The sequence below is a fragment of the Clytia hemisphaerica genome, unplaced genomic scaffold, assembly GCF_902728285.1.
Source record: "Clytia hemisphaerica strain Z4C2 unplaced genomic scaffold, Clytia hemisphaerica genome assembly, whole genome shotgun sequence".
In the NCBI taxonomy this organism is placed as follows: Eukaryota; Metazoa; Cnidaria; class Hydrozoa; order Leptothecata; family Clytiidae; genus Clytia; species Clytia hemisphaerica.
The window spans coordinates 1,387,523-1,408,952 of record NW_027103734.1 but is presented as its reverse complement, the minus strand read 5'-3'; the positions used below and the strand labels follow the sequence as shown (position 1 = coordinate 1,408,952).

At 36.6% G+C, this 21,430-nt stretch overlaps 1 protein-coding gene across 1 annotated transcript; it reads left to right on the top strand.

Moving 5' to 3' along the window:
• The first annotated feature begins 724 nt into the window (after positions 1 to 724).
• LOC136805084 (SCO-spondin-like) lies at positions 725 to 15,104 on the top strand. The gene is made up of 25 exons (XM_067061647.1): positions 725 to 1,001; positions 1,172 to 1,384; positions 3,422 to 3,586; positions 3,824 to 3,999; positions 4,238 to 4,715; positions 5,755 to 5,907; positions 6,045 to 6,218; positions 6,443 to 6,601; positions 6,777 to 7,060; positions 7,634 to 7,736; positions 7,945 to 8,115; positions 8,336 to 8,533; positions 8,713 to 8,922; positions 9,072 to 9,236; positions 9,442 to 9,612; positions 10,030 to 10,206; positions 10,337 to 10,543; positions 10,747 to 11,142; positions 11,256 to 11,444; positions 11,535 to 11,729; positions 12,806 to 13,189; positions 13,855 to 13,995; positions 14,099 to 14,394; positions 14,634 to 14,720; positions 14,938 to 15,104. Exons 1-25 carry the CDS (start codon positions 935 to 937, stop codon positions 14,968 to 14,970), a joined length of 4,992 nt encoding a protein of 1,663 aa, XP_066917748.1. The 5' UTR covers positions 725 to 934; the 3' UTR covers positions 14,971 to 15,104.
• Positions 15,105 to 21,430: the final 6,326 nt, after the last annotated feature.

The following is a 21,430-nucleotide window of genomic DNA, read 5'->3' as shown; positions in this document are numbered from 1 at the left end:
CTTCAATGAGGAAAATATTGTTGACCTCGAGTATTCCAAGTTTCATCGTCATCCACTATTATCCACTCTATCAAAAAGATGTTTTGACCATGTTACTAAGCACTCCTTTGTTGGAACTAATGAATGGGTCGTAGGCACAACATAATAGGAACTGAAAAGCTTTTCCTACATTCCCTGAAAATTCTTTCTCGAACAAAATGAGTCATTTTAGCGTGGGCAATGCTCCGAGTAATCAAAATTTGATAACGAAGGTCGTTCTAAACCAAGTAATATTTAGGGAGTTCGTTCTTGAGTGTTCAGGGAGCTAAATGTTTTGCAAGTCTAATAAATTTTTCAAGATACATATTACTAATACTAATTACTTTTTTCTCCTAACTGAGCTTTGACAGAAGTAATCAAAAGCTTCTCTCCCAGCATTCATCCCTCTTTTTCTTTATAATTAGCCACTTCGCATAGATCGGCAATTAAAAAAAAGAAAACCCCCTCTCTTCGATAATTAGTCATTGATTATCTGTAGCTAAGCTTGTTGCTATGGCAACGCTTTATACCTATTTTAAAACTTCTTTAAAACTAATCTCATAGTATGGTATTAAATTCTTGCTTTAGTTTGAATTAATTAACTCAGAAGGGTCAAACTTGCACGGGGGTAAGGTAGAAAATCAAATTACTCAGTCTTTTTATCAATTTGTTTAAAAAATGCTGATCGAAATCCAATCCCCCTGGTTAGATGGGCTATTGCGATCCTTTCTTTTCAAATTTTTCCTGACTTAGTCATTTTATGTTGGTTGTGTTTGACTGAAAAAAAGTAAGCGCAAGAAATTAAAGCGAAAGGGTTTTATGTCCCTACGCAAGATATTTTTCTAAAGGCTTGACTTTTTCGAGAAGATTCTAACGAGCTGTGCTTGGATTGGGAGAAAGACAATTTTAGTTGGTCATGATGGCTTGTTTAACAAGCAAACTTAAGCTGGTCTTGTTGGTACTGCTATCTTTTGCTTTTCAAGGTGCGTAATGACTAAAGTTTCTTAAATTTTTTAGTTTTGTACTGGTTTTATTTTCATTCGAAGTAGCTTTCGATTAGCTTACTGACTTTGAAGTAAGCCATATCATCGTCTTCAAATAAATACCATCTCTATATGATCTCTACTTTATTTTTCTTGATATTCATCTTTAGATACTTTTGGCCACAACTTGGAAACGGAATTGCAATGCGCCTTCTATCCTTCTCAGTTTGGAGCTGTTGGAAGTACTCTTGACAAACGATTGTGTGGAACAGGCTTCGGAGGATTTAAAGTTCTTCCTTCAAACTCTGAAATTCCGAATTTATGGGACTCTTCAATTGACACAGGATTGTCATCTGGACCTAACAAATTTTCCAAAGATATTAGTAAGTGATTCTTTTTATCTTGTGGCTTACAGTATGGAACATTATGGGTGTTTGAGGTCATTCCAGACCATTATTGCATTATTGCTAAAAGAGTTTTTGTTCTTTCAAAGAGATTATACAAATCATGCTCTCTTCCCTTTATTCATCAAGGTTTCGATACATCTAGTTAGATCGTGTAGTTTTTCATCATTTTGAAGAAACCTTTAAACATTTCTGTACATAAAATAAAATAAAATCCAAAACTTTGCGATTTATTTACGATGAAATCAATGCACAAAGCATTTTATAAAAGCACTAAAAACTGTTATTTGTAAAAAAGGTTTTCATGGCTTAATCAAGAAAAGTTCAAGAGATTGGGACGAGATGGCGTTTTTACAAGCTCTTATTTGATTTGGTACCAGTAATAAAACAATTTTGTTACTTTTCCTAAAGACCGCATCATTTTTGGACCTACCTCCGGGTGCCCCGGTGGAGGTTCTATAAATTAACCCATGTCCGTCCGTTCGTTCGTCCGTCCGTCCGTCTGTTACCAGCTTTTCTCAGGATTGGCTCATTAGTTTTTTCTGATTTTTTGCACAATGATGCAAAATGGCAATGCCCAGAACGTGACGGAGCCCGATTTTTGAGAAAAAAATTATTTGGGCAAATTTGGGCCAAAAACTACCTAAAAATAGGGTTTTTTGGACTTTGTGCAAAATCCTGTCATTACTTTTTTCTGATTTTTTGTACAAAGATGGAGGGTAAGCTTCTCTAAAGAATGGCTGAAGTGGTTTTTCCCGGAAAATTCTTATTCGCCTTAAAAAACGGATTTTCGTATTTTGGGGGAAATTCCCTTTAACCAAATAAGAAAATATAGCTTTTCTCAATGTTGACTCGTTATTTTTTCTGATTTTTTGCACAATGATGCAAAATGGCAATGCCTAAAATGTGTCGGAGCCCGATTTTCGAAAAAAAATATATTTGGGCAAATTTGGGCCAAAAACTGCCTAAAAATAGGGTTTTTTGGACTTTGTGCAAAATTCTGTCATTACTTTTTTCTGATTTTTTGTACAAAGATGGAGGGCAAGATTCTCTAAAGAATGGCTGAAGTGGTTTCTCCCGGAAAATTCTTATTCGCCTTAAAAAACGGATTTTCGTATTTTGGGGAAATTCCCTTTAACCAAATAAGAAAATATAGCTTTTCTCAAAGTTGACTCATTATTTTTTTTTGATTTTTTGCACAATGATGCAAAATGGCAATGCCTAAAATGTGACGGAGCCCGATTTTTGAGAAAAAATTTATTTGGGCAAATTTGGGCCAAAAACTACCTAAAAATAGGGTTTTTTGGACTTGTGCAAAATCCTGTCATTACTTTTTTCTGATTTTTTGTACAAAGATGGAGGGCAAGATTCTCTAAAGAATGGCTGAAGTGGTTTTTCCCGGAAAATTCTTATTCGCCTTAAAAGACGGATTTTCGTATTTTGGGGAAATTCCCTTTAACCAAATAAGAAAATATAGCTTTTCTCAATGTTGACTCATAATTTTTTTCTTATTTTTTGCACAATGATGCAAAATGACAATGCCCAAAATGTGAGGAAGCCAGATTTTTAAGGAAAATATATTTGGGCAAATTTGGGCCAAAAACAGCTTAAAAGGTTTTTTGGGTCTGAATGGTTTAAGTGATTTTCGTATTTGGGGACATTCCTTTTTACCATTTTACATTATTCAACACACAAGCTTTATTTTTCCATTCTGAATTTTTGTACAATTATTGTCACTTTTTTCTTATTTTCATCTGATGTTAATCATTAGGTAGGTCCATTCAGCATGTTGCTTGTTATTACTTCAAATGACCAATTATTAAAGTATCTTATAAAAACTTCATCACACCTGAAGAGATTCTGGGTTACTTGAAAGATTATGCTCTTTAAGAAAAGTTTTCCTTTCCTGAGTTTGTTTCATTGGTTTTCGGAAACCAATCATCAAAGGTGTTTTCGTTTGGTCCACTGAAACATACTAAGTTAGACCACTAAGTGAATAAAATTTTTGTTCTTCAGGCGCCTACCCCGATCTTGGTTATTTGAGGTATAATGCCGATGAGAATAGTGGAACTCCATTTATCCAAACAGCTTTCATTTCACCAATCTTGGATGTTTCTACGTTGAGTACATTCGACATAAACTTTTTGTACGTGGTAAATGGTGCTGCTGTTGGTCAGCTTGGTATGTATTGCATCTGTCAAACATAAACATTACTTTATTTTATGATCCTACCTTTGATAAATCATCTTCAACAATCAAATATTATATATTCTCAATCGTTAAAAAGAGGAGATTATTTTATCCCTATCCCTTGACGTCTCTCTATCAAAAGTCTCGATTCTACTATGTCAGCGAGATTGGTGTGTGCCTTAAAGAACCCCATCCTTTGATTTGATTGCCATATTATATATTTTTTAGTCTTGGTTCTTGAGTACGATCCATCGAGATTTGACCAAATCACACCGATCAATATTACTAGCCTTAAGAATGATGCTGGGCAACGTATTGAAAGGAACGTTGGTGGGTCTAATGGAGACCCAGCCTGGAAAGAGTTCAAGGCAACTTTTGATGTGGCGTCAACTGAAAGTTGTCAAGTATGCTGACTTGTGTTGCTATATTTTTAAACGGGGAATGATCTAAACGGGACATTAACATATATTAAACTCTTATCTATATACTTCAGTAATGGTTAGACTGGAGTCGTTTATAATGCATGTAATACTAATAATAAACACAAATAATGATACGGGATTTACTTTTTTGCTTTATTTCTAATATGTCTGAATTAGTCGTCTAGCTTGCTAGACTAGTAATGGTATATTTCTTTTTTAGATTTTCTTACAAGTTATTCAAGAAGTGCCCTCAGATAGAGATAATGGCAATATCGCTATTGATGGATTAGATATCAAACCTGGTGCCACTGAGCCTGCTACTACCCAACCTGCTACCACCCAAGCACCAACGACCCAACCTGCTACTACCCAACCTCCTACTACCATAGCACCAACGACGCAGCCTCCTACTACCCAAGCACCGACGACGCAGCCTCCTACTACCCAACCTCCTACTACCCAACCTGCCACTACCCAACCTGCTACAACCCAAGCACCGACGACGCAGCCTCCTACTACTCAACCTACCACTACACAGTCTACTACTACCCAACCAGCCACCACCCAAGCACCAACGACACAGCCACCTACTACTCAACCTGCCACTACACAGCCTGCTACCACGCAGCCTCCTTCTACCCAACCAGCTACCACTCAGCCTGCTACAACTCAACCTCCAGTTCCATCAGGTCCTATTGGTAGGTCTAATATTTAATCTTTCCTGACCTCTAGCATTTTTCTTGAGCCACTTTGCTATAGAGTGTGCAAAATTTCGGATTCGGATTGTTTTTTTCATTTTTCAAATTTTCACTTAAAGGGCGTGGTCACAAGGTTTAGCACAAAATGAGGCGAAAACTTTTCTTTTCTCAAAAATTTTATTTTTTCATTTTTTTTTTTTTTTTCGTCCTACGAGTAATTCAAAAGATACTGAAGTTGAGCCAATGCGGTTAGCACGTTCGACAGTTTTCTTGAAACACTTATTGTTAACCCTTTAAGTGCCACGGTCATTTTTTTCCAACTTTTTAAAATAAAATTGCTAGTTCAAACTTTAAAGGCTTATATCTCCGCTTCGCGGACCTGCCTGAATGATAGAAAGGTGCCCAGTGATAAAACTTCAAATTAATTCGCTGGAGGACAGAATCAAGTAAAGCAGGGTCAAGTTTGGAGGTTATTTCACTAAACGGTCAAAGTCTTAAAAACGTGGATTTGTGTCAAATCTTTGCATTTTTGGCTTAAAATCTCGCTGGAAAGACTCACTTTTTATTTTTTGTTTGCTTGACCATGAAGCCCAATCCGATTCTTACGAGTTAGACCAAAGATGACAATTTTTAACTCAAACTGGGCATTAGAAGCACAGAAGGGATTCGTCCTTCTACATAGCCCATGACCAATATACTCGCCATTGGCACTTAAAGGGTTAAGCTGTACATTTTTCTGATAGTGGATTGATTTTATAAAAAAAGCGTTTAATAGCTTTTTTATTTCTTTTTTTAAAAGTCTTTTTCAATAATGGTGATAGTTTCTCCCAATAGATGTGCTTTCATTATAATTTCCTAATTATTTTCTCAAAAATGTTTGATTTTATTATCAGACATCTCCATAAAAGAGGTGTAGCTTGTTCTTCTTGTTTCTAAACGTTAATACATTTGACGTGACATTGTAATGTTACCTTTGCAAAAACACAAATGTTCATCAGGGCATAGAAAAGGGCTTTGATTTCTTGCCTTTATTTTGCAGGTGAATTAACTGAATGGACGCAATGGACAGAATGTTCTGTCACTTGCGGAGAGGGAATGCGCCATCGTAATCGGACTTGTGAAAATGGTACAATGTGTGCTGGATTGCTTCAAGATAGTGAACCATGTCTGGCTAGCCTTTTCACTTGCGATCGTAAGTATTCATATGACTTCTTCTATTTGGCGTGGTCCTAAAACACCATCCAGATGATTAGTTCATTCGTTTAGTTTGTGTTGTAGTTATTTTGAAATTCCTTCTGGCATCAAAATGAACTTACGTTTTTTCTGTAGTCGGTACGTGGACTGAATGGAGCGCGTGGACACAATGCAGTGGCACTTGTGGCAGTCGTACTCGGATGAGCACCAGAGAATGTCCAAACCATGGTATTCCACCATGTGAAGGAACTAATTCAACAATCGTCCAAAATTGTACTGACACTGAATGTGTACTTCCAAGTTGTCAAGGTAGATATTACTTCCCAATGTCTTCCACATCAAGACCTGTAACATAGCCAAACCTGAAATACCTTTGTGTAGTACGAGAATGTCATACATTTTTCGCACACTTCCCACATCTAGTGTCTAAGAGCAAGTTGAAAATATGCTCTTTGAGATAATTCTACCCATATTTTCATCATACCACGAATAATGTGAAAATAAATAAAGAACATCTGTCATTTAATTTTAAGGGTACGAAAATATGTATAGCTGTTCTTTTGATGGTACATTCGAAAAAGAGTTGAGTGAATTTTGTAATCTTGACAAATGGTTGTTTAATGGATGGGCAGAAGCATCATCGACACCCTCAGCAAACACTGGCCCTTCTGTCGACGCTACCTTCAACAAAAGTAAGAATTGGACTCCTTTTGAATCTACAGAACTTGTGAAAATCATTTGGAACGCAAACCATATGGTCAGCTACAATGTGATCGGGTTTTTGTTTTGTCAGCAAAAGAGGGAAATAAATCCTTTCTTATTTTCCATTTTTACATAACTAAGAAAATGAACTCCCTTTTTTTACAGATTGTGGAAAGTTCCTTTATTATGAAGCCACTGATGCGAAGACAGGGTCTGCTTTGAGTGCACCTTTTATGTCAACTAGTGGAGAAATGTGTCTCTGTTTCTCCCTCTCCGCCTACAGTAAAAACGTGGATGCCATGGGTTCAATGAGTCTTGCGCTCATTGGAGACGATCATAAAATCATCAAAGTGATTTGGGATTCCGAGGGTTTCATGACTATGAACGACACACATTGGGATAAAATTCATTTGAACTTACCGCCACTCAACACAACCATGAGCTACAAGGTAAATATATGAGTGAAAATAGATAGCATCATAACGCTCCCTAACATCCTGCCTGGAAGTGTTTGGGATTCGAACACAGTCTATATGCGGTGCCAGTCTATGTTCGAAGCCTTTATACTACCAATCGACAGAATGTTATAGTGAGGCACACTGATAACCTCGTCCAGTCTTATCACGTAAGGTAAGTTACATTTACCGTATTACTTCGGCGTTTAGCCCGGGGCGTTTATTAAATTTTTTCGATTTTAGGAGGGGCGTTTATTCGAAGGGGGCGTTTAAAAGGAGGGGCCGTTTATTGAATTATTTTAGTCTAAAGTCGAATATTTAAAACAAATATACCCTTTGTTTTAGTTCTTTATCAGGTTTTTAGTGCAAAATTTCTTTGGTTCAACGATTGAAATTGCATCGAAAACTGCTCTGGTTACAAGAAATGACTAAAATCTTCCTTTTCAAACCCAATCAACACTGATATTGAAGTATTAAAGTCATAAGTTTCTAATAAACGCCCCTCCCCTAGAGGAATTTTATATCTTGTCCAAACTCCTTTTCAAAATCATTCTGTTTAATTTTCAGTTAATGTTTATTGGTCAAAGAAATGATGATAACGTGTATTCTTTTGAGAGTGATATTGCTATTGACAACATCAACTTGAATGAAGGAAACTGTTCTGGGCCAAGTATGTTTATCATTGTGTTTTTAAGAACCCGAAAGAAATTCAATCCGAGATTTTGATTGCCTTAACGCTTATTTTCTGAAAGAAAGACTAAAATTTTACATTTTTAGTTCTCAATTGTATATATATTCTTTTGCTTTATAAAATTAAAATGCCTTCTCGCCACCGAGTTAAAATCCAATGGTTTAAAACTCTGAGAACTCTCTTTTAGTTGACGGACGTTACACTGAATGGTCATCTTGGGGTATGTGTGACCAAGCCTGTGGAATGGGCAAACAAAATAGGACGAGATATTGCACAAACCCTGCACCAATGAACGGTGGCAGTTGGTGCATGGGGGAGCACATGCAAAACCAAACTTGTAAAATCAAAGATTGCGATCGTAAGTTTTACTACTTTTGTATCGCCCAAATTTTGAAAACCTGAATAAATTTCGTATTTCCATTTCCATTTGCTAAAAATATTGAATCAAACAGGGGAAGTTTTTTCAGAGACACCCGGTATATTTTGTACACCAACAAAAGGAGCTGACTTTTCTTGCTATATATACACCTCTTGTCCTCAATCATTCGATCGATATATTGTTAACTATTTTACCATAGGTAATGGAGAATGGTCTGCTTGGACTGAATGGGGACCATGCGACAAATCCTGTGGCGGTGGAAACAAGACACGCTACCGAGAGTGCCACAACCCACCACCCATGGGAAACGGTTTACAATGTCTGTTGAATGGAAGCTCCACTGAACGAAGTATGATCGATATGGATGTGCAAACGTGCAATGACATCATCTGTGACCGTAAGTTAGTTTCATGAAAAAGCTTTTTTAATCTACCAGTCAAAAATACTTCAAAGATCATATTTGAAAAGAAAAGAGAAACTAAAAACATATTTGCATGTAGATTTCCATCAACTAAATTGATATCTTGGTTGACATATTACTTTGCTATTGTGACTATTTGTTGGTGACGGTTTTAGGTGATGGTGGTTGGAATGCATGGGCCGTTGCTGTTGAATGCTCTGTAGAATGTGGTAATGGAACTAAAGTTTCCCTTAGAAACTGCACCAACCCTGTCCCTCTTGGAGGAGGTAAACAATGCCCTATGGAAAAGAAATTATACAATCTGACCATGTATGCTTTACAAGATAGAAGAGAGGAACCATGTTATGCTGGAGAATGTCTTACAGGTATTGCACATTGTATTTTAATGATGTACAACATACAATAATATGTAGCCACTCCCCCTTGCGTTCTTGTATGTCAATCTTTAATTCTATAAGCTCTTGACAAGCAAGAATCTAACTTGATGCTTGACCCACGTCTTATTTCATTCTAGTAACAACTGGCTGGTCAATATGGAGTGATTGGGGAGAATGTAGTGCCCCATGTGATGACGGTGTGACAGAGTTGAAACAAACCAGGAACAGAACTTGTATCCAGGAACCATGCCCAGGAAACGCCACACAATCTTATCTCTGTAACCTTCACATCAAGTGCCCAGGTAAGTAACTCTTGCCTCGAGAAAGTATAAACTAACTATCGAAATATGGAAAGTTTTAAAAGATAACAAAATAAAAATTCATGATTGAAACAAACTCAAAACTCCCTTTAAAGTAGTACCTATCTTAAACAACCTAGCTCAAGTAAGGCAATTCTTTCTTAAACCAAATGTTAACCCGAAACTTATCCTTTTTTTCATGGTTTAGTGAATGGTTCATGGAGTGAATGGCAACCATTGACTTCTTGTTCCGTTAGTTGTGGTAATGGTACAAAACGATTCCAACGTCTTTGTAACAACCCCGCACCAGCTAATGGTGGTTTAGATTGTCCAGGTGATGCCATGAAAACTGAAAACTGCACCAACCTTCCTTGTCCTGGTAAGAATATATCTATCTATCTATCTATCTATCTATTTGGTTGAGTTGCAGGAGGCTTTAGAGGCCTTTTCTCGCAACTATAGACGCTTACTAATGAGCGTCCCGTCAGCACCTTGAACTGACTACCCAATTCCCCTCACATGGCATGGGTTGACCCGGGCGAAGGAACGTTCACTTGCCAAGTGAACTGCCGTGAGTGGGAATCGAACCCTGGCCGCCTGCACAGAAGCCAAGGTCGACTACCACTATACTACGGCACCAAGTCATACCTTGACTCTTGGAATTCAGATTTGAATTCACCTATATTAATAACAATGATTGTATTCTGCCAGCAATGGAATAATTTGAAATCTTTTCTAACAGACCAATCAAATTTTACCTTTCCCGTTATTTTAAAATATTGATTTTTTTCTTCAGGAAACTGGACAACATGGTCTTCTTGGGAATGTTCATCGCAATGTCCAAATGGAACTCAATACAGATCACGTGGATGTACAAATCCTGTGCCGGAAGTTGGTGCTGACCTCTGTTTAATGCTCAATACTTCTCGTTCTACATTTGAATCTGAATGTGGTGGTCCTGGCTGTTGTGCTAGTGAGCAATTATTATTATTCGTTATTCAGCATAACCTTAAAATCACTATCCTGATGATTCAATTACGTCACCCTCTCATTTTTTCCAAGTTAACAGATATATTTAACTACTTTCTTATTTTTCTTTTTAGCCAATGGGACATGGGTGGATGTCAAGAACATAACATCATGTTCAGCGGAATGTGGTGTCGGTAACTGGACATGGGAACAAGTCTGCACAAATTTTGGATGCAATGGAACGGATGTATTTTGTGAAGGAGGGGAAGAGCCTGGAGCTGTTCGAAATTATACTACAGAATGCAAAACGTGGCTGGATAAGGAAAGAGAGTCTTGCAGATGTAAGTAACGGTCTTTCAGGAGTGTTAAAACACAAAATAAGATGCCAATGAAAAACGTGTAAACTGAGATATTATCTACGTAATTGTTTTTTATTTGACCGTCATTCTCTGTAACCTTTCATAAATGTCGGTTTCTATAAGCAGGTAACTAGCGTTGTAAAAGCACCATGAATTTTAACTTACTTCGCTTCTTATCCGTATAGTACACGGAGGATGGAAAGTTGTCAACGAAACTGAATGTTCATGTACTTCAAACCAAACAAAAGTTGTTACAAGAGAATGTATCGACCCTGTTCCGCAAGGAGGTGGTAATTGGTGTGAAAACATAGACGGTACTGGAAACAATGATACTGAAATATTCACGAAATCTTGTGTATCAGAATGTCACATCAATGGAAGCTGGAGTGGATGGGTCAACACTACAATTTGTACATCGTGTGGTATAAGTGATACAACCGGTGTTTTGAATCGAACTCGGTATTGTAATAATCCTTCAGCCCTTGGAAATGGTACAAACTGCACTGATACTGAAAGAAACGTCATAAATCAATATTATGATTACATGTATAATGTTCATTGTGACGACTCTTCCTGTCCAAGTAAGTTATTTATATTAGATACTCTTTTGTTTATCGCTTTGAATTTTCATACCAGGATTTTCCTTCTTCAATTTCATATTTCATATTTGAATTTGATTTTCACACTATTTCAGTTCCTGGAAATTGGTCTATTTGGTATAACAGTTCATGTGATGCGAGTTGTGATACTGGTTATTTGACAATGGAAAGATTCTGCAACGATTCAGCACCTGTTAACGATGGAGACAAATGTACAAATGAAAACGGAGATCGTGTTTTGTATGAATCCAAATCGGTTACATGTAATACTCATCCATGTCCTCGTAAGTATCTACCTTTTATATTTGCTATTTTAATTTTCAAAGATTGTTGAAATGTGGGATTCCAAAATATTTCGAACAATTTCATTTTAGAAAGTGGTAATTGGACTGAATGGACTGCATGGACTGTATGTGATGGTACTTGTGGAAAAGACAAGAATAAAACTCGTTCAAGGGAATGCACCAATCCTCCACCCGAAAATGGTGGTGGTGCTTGTCTTAAATTGAAAGGCGGATTAGGGCTTAACGATACTGACTCTGTTTCTTGTGGTTTACCTTGCTGCCAGCGTAAGTTCTGTAATATATATTTTCACAACTTTTGTTACTTTATCTCAATCTATGAAGTTTGTGGAGGTATGAGATCGATATATTATCGACCGCCGGAGGCGGTTTCTTTCATAGTGGTACGCTAATCTCGTTTTGCCTTGGCTCATTACTTTGTCTACCATTTACTTTCGGGTTTTTTAACTAGGTTAGCCAGGTTATTCTCTTTTTTTTTCGAAAAAATTTTCAAATTAAATAAACGGGGGGGACCTAATTACCGGGGGGTGGAAAATGGACCTTAAAAAGGGTCAAAATAGACTAAATTTAGGCTTTTTAGATTAAAACAAGGAACTTTCCTTTTGGTAGCTGGGAATTTTTTCAAAAATTAATAAACGGGGGGGGTCCTAATAAGGTCCGGGGGGGTTGGAAAAAATCGAAAAATTAACAAGCGGGGGGGGGGGGCCGTTTATTTGGCACCTAAGAGTAGGCGTTAATAATGTGGGCGCGCTCTTTTGCGAGCGTGATGCGTGATGGAAGGCGGTCGTTTCAGTGTGGTTTAATCCACACTGTGACCTAGTTACTCTTAGGTTCCAAATAAACGGGGGGTTCGAATAAACGGGGGGGGTTGGAAAATTTTCTAGATTTTAATAAACGGGGGGACCTAATTGCCGGGGGGGTTGGAAATTGTACTTCCGAAACCCAAAAATAAGGTAAAAATAGGCTAAAATCAGGCTATTTAGAGCAAAATAAGGGGCCTTCTCTTCGACAGCTGAAAATATTCTTAGAGATTAATAAACGGGGGGGTCCTAATAAGGTCCGGGGGGGTTGGAAAATTTTCGAAAAATTACAAGCGGGGGGGCCCGTTTATTTGGAACCTAAGAGTATACCGATAAAATATTAAATGGATCACGGGACGTTAAGATCTCGATGAGAAGAAGAATCGTTTTGTTAGCTTTTCCCGTGAATAGGGAATATCTGAAGTATGTTAATTCTGAGATTTTTAGTTTGAAATTTCAGTACGATTTGTTGAAAGAGCCTAAATATTTCCATTATTAGTACTGAGCCCTCTCACCGATCTTTTCTTTACTTTCATCTTTTAGAGGATGCATACTGGGGTAACTGGAGTAACTGGAGTGGTTGTGACAACGCAGTGCCCTGTACAGAGGGGAATAGAACTCGAAATAGAACATGTCTCCAATCAGAATGTCCAAATGCGAATGTCGAATGTCCGATATTTTTTCAGACCTTCGCCTTAAATCAAACTGAAATTCAAAACTGCACTCAAGAGTGCGTAGTTAGAGATGGTAATTGGACTAACTGGACTGATTGGTCGAATTGTTCTGTGGCTTGTGGAGGAACTGGAACTTCGATGAGAACACGTAATTGTACGGGTATAGAGAATGGTGGAAAGGAATGTGTGGATCTTCACAACACAACTTCGATGTACGAAAATCAAACTGCTGATTGTTATTATTTCTGCAGAAGTAAGTTTCCCTCATGTTCCACTTTTTTGTTTGTTTATATTATAATCAGATCTACAGTGTCCCAAAAAAGTATACTAATAAAGTAAGGTAGTTGACTGAACCAGTAACTTTAATTTTTAGTTTAGCTGAAAGCATAGCTGCTCAGCTCTCAATTATTACGATCTACTTCAGAAGGTTTTACTCCAGAGTTATCAAGTCTTACACAAGGGTGCAACTTTTTAACATTGAAGATGGAATGAGTTATTCCAAAATAATCTAACTCAACTAACGTTAATTTGCAAAAGGTAGAAATGTCCAAGAAGTTGATTTTATATGCAACAGAAAGAAAAAAATTCATATTCCTTCCATTGCTGAAAGAATAATATTCAAACAGCTTTTCATTGAGGAGACATTGACTTTGATTAACTTTTTGCTTTGAAAGTTTTTCATCTGGACTATTTTAAATCTCCAACTCTAAAGTTTAAGTTGATTGACCTTAACGTTTTTTCATAATTCGATTTTACTTTTTTGCGGAACACACTGTATTAAGAAAGATAATATAATCTGCTGATTTTTTATTGTGCAATAAAGAAGTTTATTGAAAAGCAAACAAAAACAAAAAAAAAACACTCTACTTCCATTGTATTTTCAATTTGATTAAAATGGATTTGTCATGTTTCTTTCAGCGCCAGAAGATTGCACTTTCGATGACGGCTATTGTAGTAATTTTACCATGTTTGAAACTCCGAATGACGAACCGCGACGTTGGCTGCTTGATACTGATCTAACAAGTACTGCAAACACTGGCCCTGCAGCACCTCAGCAAGGTAAGTTTTCATCTTAGAGACATCACTTACATTACAAAAAGTTTTTCTTTTGCGAAAACGAAAATGTTCTTGCATGATTTCTAATTTATTTCCTGTCTTTCAGGTACTCATTATGCCTACTTTGAAAGTTCATACGACGTAAATAGTGTGCCGTATTATGATGATATCAAGAACGACGTAGACAAAACTGAAAGCTTTTCCATGAGTAATATTCCAGGGAAATATCTATGCATTGGATTTTACTATTATTCATGGGCGGAATCAGCAACTGACAACGTTGGTGGTACCATGGGCTTCCTTAAAGTGACTGAAAATAATAATGTAATATTGAACCATAACCGTGTCGATCAAAGCTGGAAACTTGCGTTGTACAATACTACAGCTTCTGCGCCATTTACGGTAATTTTTTCTCCGTTCATCATTTTATGCTTGTATTGGATATAAGTAGATCCGGGTTTGGAAAAAGTTTTCTTTGTGTGTTTTGACTTTTGATAACTTTCCAATCCAAATATCGATAATTATAGCTACGATAAGCCCCGTGTTATCTCAGTGTATGCTTTCTAAAGGGTTGATGTTTTCATAAAATTATTAGCAGCGTCTTCGGTTTTAAATGAATTTAAATTTTTTTCATTTTTCAGCTCACCTTTGAAGGACAAGCATTGACTCGATATTCTGATCATGCTATTGACGATCTTCGATTTTATGAAGTTGACTGTGGAACATATGTAAGTATCATATATTACAGCTGATCATCTACAGAATAATTTTATATTCCTACATTGAACCAAACTTTGCGAAAAACTCAAATATTTCTTACATTTCAAACCATTTTATCGCGTGAGATGTTGGTAAGAAATGCTTAGGATTTTGCATATTGATACTCTTTTCCTAAAGATACCATTATATCACGTTTGATATTTATTTAATTTTTTTACGTTTCAGCAATCTATGTACAAGCCGATCCCATCGAACTAAACGGTGAATACCCCGTCTCATGCTATCAAAAAAAGTCACAAGAACATCACAAATACAAATTTTTTTATTTAATAGCAATTTTTGTTTGTCGTTTTTTTATACAATTTAAATATGTTAACTTCTTTCCTGAGTTATATTTGTATGTTGTTTAATCTTCTAAATATTCCATAAAAATTATTACCTTTGAAAAAAACTTGATGTTTGCCTTTAATTTAGCTTGCCCATAATTTGAAATAAGGTAGATAAACGTTTCTTTTGTCTGTGTTTTCCAGAAGAAAAACATATGTTATCATATCGCACTTTTTTCGATGACGGTGCAATCTGATGATAACTGGAAAATCCCCCCTGGTGTGTGCCCATCCCTTGTGTGTGACTCGGTGTCTGCCCCACCCCCCCCCCTGGAAATTCCCAAATGCATATTTTTTTGTTCTTTTGATCAGGTTTTTCTTCAAGATATAAACATATTCTTGATTATAGATGCAAAGTTCTTATAAAGGTGCTGTCTGGTCGTAGCTTAGATTGCTCTGATAAATTAATGCATGTCCAATTTTTCGGTAATTTTTCGGGAGCAGTTCCCCCTAGTATAATGAATCAAACATCAAAAGAAGCGTATTCCGATGTAGAAAATGAAAGTGGCTGTTACTAAAATTCAATTTATGCCTTTTTTGAGATTTTGCTTTAGACCTGTTTTTGAGGCCATTTGTGACGACGTCATAAAACAAGAAAATTGAATATTTCAAGAACTAGTTAATTTCATGAAATTTTCTGCTCAAATTCGTCCACTGACGTCATCAAATTGAAGAAAAAAATCTCAAAAAAAGGTACAAATTCAATTTGTATACAGGGGGTGGACGAAGCTTTTCACCTTTTCTTGGAGATGTGTGGATATCCCCTGGGAAAAGAATGATTGGGAAAATTATTTGCATACCTAAAGTGACGGTGGACAAAAATCAGTTTTTTACCCCCTGGAGATGGAAAAACGTGACATTTTCCACATATAGGGTATTCTTATAAAAAAATTTGCTTTTGGTGTCTAAAATTTATCTTGTTCCTTCACCTCTTTATTTTGTCGAGTCGGTAATTTTTGATGTAGCTATGATACACCCCTGTTTCACAGCCCTGGTGCAACTTTTTTGCTGAGTGGGGGTAAAAATTCCTATTGGAATCCCAATAGGGAAAGCAATTCTATTGTTCCAAGGTTAAGAAATCCACCGGGGATGGTTTTGGATTGAAATTTTTAAACAAAGTCAATTTCCCAGTGGGGCTGAAATTACCGGTTTTTTTCCCACCGGGGACGAAATTTTTGCCAAACTTTTCAGTGGATCTGTGGCACAGGTGTGTTGTGATGATTTGATGCTACTACAGTATACAAAATTAATTGATTTTATCAAATCCCTTGAATTGAACGAGATCGTATCGCTGATGCATGCATCCTGAAGATGGCTCTGTTGTTTTTGCTGTTTTCCTCTGGTGAGCTAAAGTCTCAGCTTAGCCAAAAACTTGAAAACTCACGACATCGAAATATAGGTAAAACTCAAGGAACTAAATAAAGTTACTAAAATCGCAAGCCAATCGTCCTTTGATGTTCTTGAATTCATTTTATTCTACTCATAGATTTTCCTCAATAAAATTTTATTTTAACATTTGTTTCTTCATATTTCTATCGTTTTCTATCGGTTTCTATCGCTTCTTATCGCCTAGTGGGAACCAAGCTTAAGGAACCCCTAGAAATCTGCTAGAAATACCACCTGATATGTTCGTTGTTGGTCGAATTACAGAGAGATTCGAATTATCCATTCGGGACGGAGACTGGGAATTAGTTCGAATCATAGAAAGATACTATTAAATCTTCTTTTTTGTGAAAGCCGATCCCAAGGCAAATTTCGTTTCCAGTGTCACCCAAAATAAGCGGACAAATTTTTACTTTTTGCCCCGCAGGGGCTTTTGTTGCTTCACGTAGCGGACTTGCTCGCCAGAAAAATATTCATGTTCATGATTCAGATTCATGTTCATGTTGTTTCTTCAGATTTTTTTCGTGATATTTTTTTTAACTTTCGTGCATTTTACACAGAGCACTTGTGAAAGCGAGAAATCGAAAGTCCCGTTTGCACCCGTTTGCACTGCCAGTCTACACAGTTTAAAGGTTTCACAAACAACAAACAGCTCACAAGATTTTTGCTTGGTTAATATCTTTTTAACGTAGTTGCTCAAAACTAAAACTAGATTTAGTTGAGGGACATTGTTTGCTACTGAATGAATAACTATTAAACTACTGATATTGGATCAAACCTTATACGATTGTCGTCAGAAATGGATGACATCTTCAATTGGTTCAATCAAATGTACAATGAATGACAGTGTGTTTTACACACACAGTCTGACAGTGTCTGGACAGTTTTATACGCTGCTCTACCGAAACCCTACTGAACCCAGTACCCTATATATGGATATTGCATGCGCCGAAAGTAATTTTTCAAAGAGTAATCCTTGCGCCGCCGCCAAAACGTGCTAAAAACTGATGATACCAACATTGAGTTTCTTACAGAAGATTTAGTGAGTGAGACATGCCAATGAGAATATACTATGACTAACATGGAACTGATTAATTCTCGTGGACATTTGAAGCACAATGTTACAGCAAAAAAATGGTTGAGCATGGGGAGCAGCGAAGCAGCGAGCAGAAAAATGTAAACAGAAGCGGAACAAACAGTCGAGTACTGAGCGATCTTTTCAAGTCATCTCTATACAAAAAAGAAAAGCAAAAAGACCTATCGAATGAGAACATCATAATGTTCCACCGCAGAGTAACTTGTGTTTTGAATCTATCAAAGCAATTAAAACACTAGAAATCTTCAAATCCCACGATATCCAAAAACTCGAGAGCACGCAAGCAAATTGATTTTGCAACGGTATAAATTGAAACTTGAAAATGTTATTAACACTTAGTTAATTGGCATAATTAGTGAGATTAGATATAATTTGATCATTTTTCCGATGTCATTTTTAGGGCCTGTCTTCTTTGGAATCAAGATGGAACAAGAAACGAAGACTTTTTATAAGAACAAAAAACTCATCAAGCATTTTGCTTTGCGTTTTTTTTTTACCAAAGCTGTGAAGATCACATGTCAGAAGGATAAGCGAGCAATAGAAGAACATAATAATCTGCACAACACTCTCGTATCACAGAACCCGGTGGGGACCTACAGCGGGAAATTTCTAGTGCAAAATATGTTAACGGGGAAGAAAATTTGGGGTTTTAAATGGTTGGGGAAAAATTTCGACGGCGTGTACTTTTGTTAACTCCTCGAAATTTTCATCATTTCCCCCCAAATTTTTCAAGTTTATCCCCTTTGGAAAGTTCTATCGGCTATCTGAGCCCCTCAGAATGACTTATTTACTCAATATGGAGTTTTTCTCTCCCCAATTCATAAACGGATGATATACATTGTCCCGGAACATTTACTAACACGCATAGAAGTACATTTTCTATATTTCATATATAATAGAACACCCCTTTCTCAGTGACCCAGTGAAGTTTTGAAACCCACCGGGTCTTAATATAGGATCTCCAAAAGCTCACTAAGTGATAATCTTTTAACTTCCTCTGGTAGGGAAAAATTGACTTTCAACTAATATTCAAGAGTTCTTAAAAAAACTGAGACTGACCGGGGTAAGACGGTAGGACCATCAATAAGATCTTTGATTTGGGTTCTATGCAATTTCTTTCGCCGGTTAATTCATCATTGAGTGGAGCTGATACCGGGTCACTGATATAGGGGTGTAATAAAAAAAATTGTATATATAATCTCCGTGGATACAATCGGGTTCTTCGCGCTTCGATGGTGTGCAAACGATTCTTCTGTCGTGTTTTAGTCAAGTTGACAATTAAGAGTCATGTCTATCTAAGAACGATCTCGATTATCGGTTCACCCAGTGGTCCCTATAAAAGGCAACGAATGAATTAAAAAAAATTATTATGAAACTAATTTTGCGGTATATTCAGGGCTTCATTAGATTATTGAGCTTATCTTCAGATAGAAGTCAACGACCTTAAATAGGGGTGAATGACAAAATTATTTTACTAGAAGAAAAGATACATATTAAAATGGTATAAAGGATGACGATAAAACCAGGTGAAACATTCGAGAACGAAATACCTTTTCCTAATTAATGTTGTATGTGCAATATGACGATGCGTTGACCTCTCGATCCGGGATACTTGATAGCTGTACCATTATTCGGCAAGTCCATTTGGAATATCTAGAAAGAAAAGCAATATATTCAAATTATTTTAATCTTCAACTGGCAAAACCGCATCTTAATACCGATCAAATATAAAACAGTTGACACACAACAGCGTTTCAAAACCTTTCTAACATTTTTAAATGTCCATCATGTGGGGTTAGAAGATCTTTACAGTTCCCAAACCGGTGAAAATTCTGTACTCAAATACCTTACGTATCTGCCGCTTTAGGTGGATGAAACTTCGCGTGGAGTAATTGAAAATGGCATCAACCTCTAACTTTGCGTGGAGTGATTGAAAATAGGCATCGACCTCTAACGTTAGAGGTCGATGAAAATGGTAATAATAGCGGTATTCTAAGTCGTGTCATTAAGACAGAAGTGACTACCCTGAGTATCAGAGGTTAAGTTTTCAAAGAAAATAGTAACCTCTGAAGACAAATAATAGAAATTTTATCGCGCATGTGTCAATCTAATCACTGTAGAAAAAATCAAAGATGAAGAGCAAATATTACCATATTAATGTCTAGCAGACTGTATCAGTATGCAGTTTACTATTTACGAATTCCCCAGAAACCTCCAAGTGTAGTTGAAATGAGTTTATTTCGAAAGAAATCTTTTACATGATCCCCAAATGTATAACAGTAATTACTAAACTTTTAATTATGGAAATGTCACTTTAATTGAATCGAAATAATAGACGGACTTTATGTTTTGATTCTCTATCACTGACTCTTTTTAAAAAGCATTGATGACTTTTTGTAAGTTGTGTTTTCAACGACGGGAATAAAAATATCGACTATGACGCTCATCCAAGATCTTGGATGGTCGTCATGGTTACTTTTGTCTTTGCTGATTGCGCGATGAATAGAATCTCGATTCGTCGGCACAGCGTAAATATATGATTTTAAGCTGTGCTTTTCACGGTAAGAAGTGACGAGAAAGTAAAAAATCCCACTCGCACAAGACAGAGATGTAATGTGTATTCCGACAAGGACATGATGTGTATTTCCTTCATTGTGAGAAAGGGAGATAGGAAAGCAAAACATCACTTGCACACTCGCATGAGACAGGGATGTAATATGGTATATTTCCTCTGTTGTGACACAGGGAGGTGCGAGAGGCGGGAGAGCTAAAATACCACTCGCGTGATACAGGGATAATACGTACCTGATAAAATAATATTTCTTCCCACTATTTTACCGAGCTTTTTACGTTGCCTTAATATACATTAATGCTTGTGAGAAAGCATAAAAAAGCAAGCTTTTATCCCCTATTGATCGTGATATAAAGAGGGCCTTAGATAATATCCTTGAACTCATTCGCATTTCAATGACCTTCTTAAAGTAACTCTCACAGGAATCTGCAAAGACGTCAACCTAATAGACGTAATAAAAAACTTACCATTGTTGAAAGAATAACTTTTCGTAATCACTTGGGAATATAATTACTACTTGCATCGTGTTTACGTCATATTTCTCATCTCTTCACTTTTTCTACCGCGTAGGAGTGCCAAACATGAGATTTCTATAAGGAAATTTGAAAAACTTCACCGCAGAAATATTTTCAATTATTTGCTCAATTTTTCGACTGCAAGTTGTGGGGTAGCAGAAATATATATCAATGCGTTCCTTATAAGAGCCGCTAAACGAATATCGTATTTTTGTTTTCACCACGACGTGTTATTGAACGTTTTAAGTACTTTTTGTTTTAAGCCTTTGATCTTTCTTTTTTTTCTTTTGTTTAGCGTGGCGCTAAATGATGTGATTACTCATTTTTTTGTCGTTTAAAATATGACAGTGTGCTCGACTGACAAAAGCTGAAAAAACGGAGTATATATTTGATGCTATTTTGTGAATAATTTTTTACGCCAATATTGAAGTTTTAGCAAACTTTGAAAATGATGTTTATGCCATGATGAATGATTAATGCCATGCAAAGTAATGTTCGATAAAAATCAAGAAAACAAAAATTTGTTCAATTTATTGTAAAAGCTTTTCGACTATCGTCATCGTCAGTACAGTACCGTGAGATTGGGAAACTTGCATCAGTGGAGGCTAACATGCATAGCCCTTAAATGAATGACCTGTCTGGTCATTAAAATACAACTACGTAGCTCTGCTCACAGCTCTACTCTACCATTTTTGTTTTGATTTAACTTTGTATTTTAATGACCAGCCAGTTCTTTCATTTGAGGGCTATGCATGTAAGCCTCCAC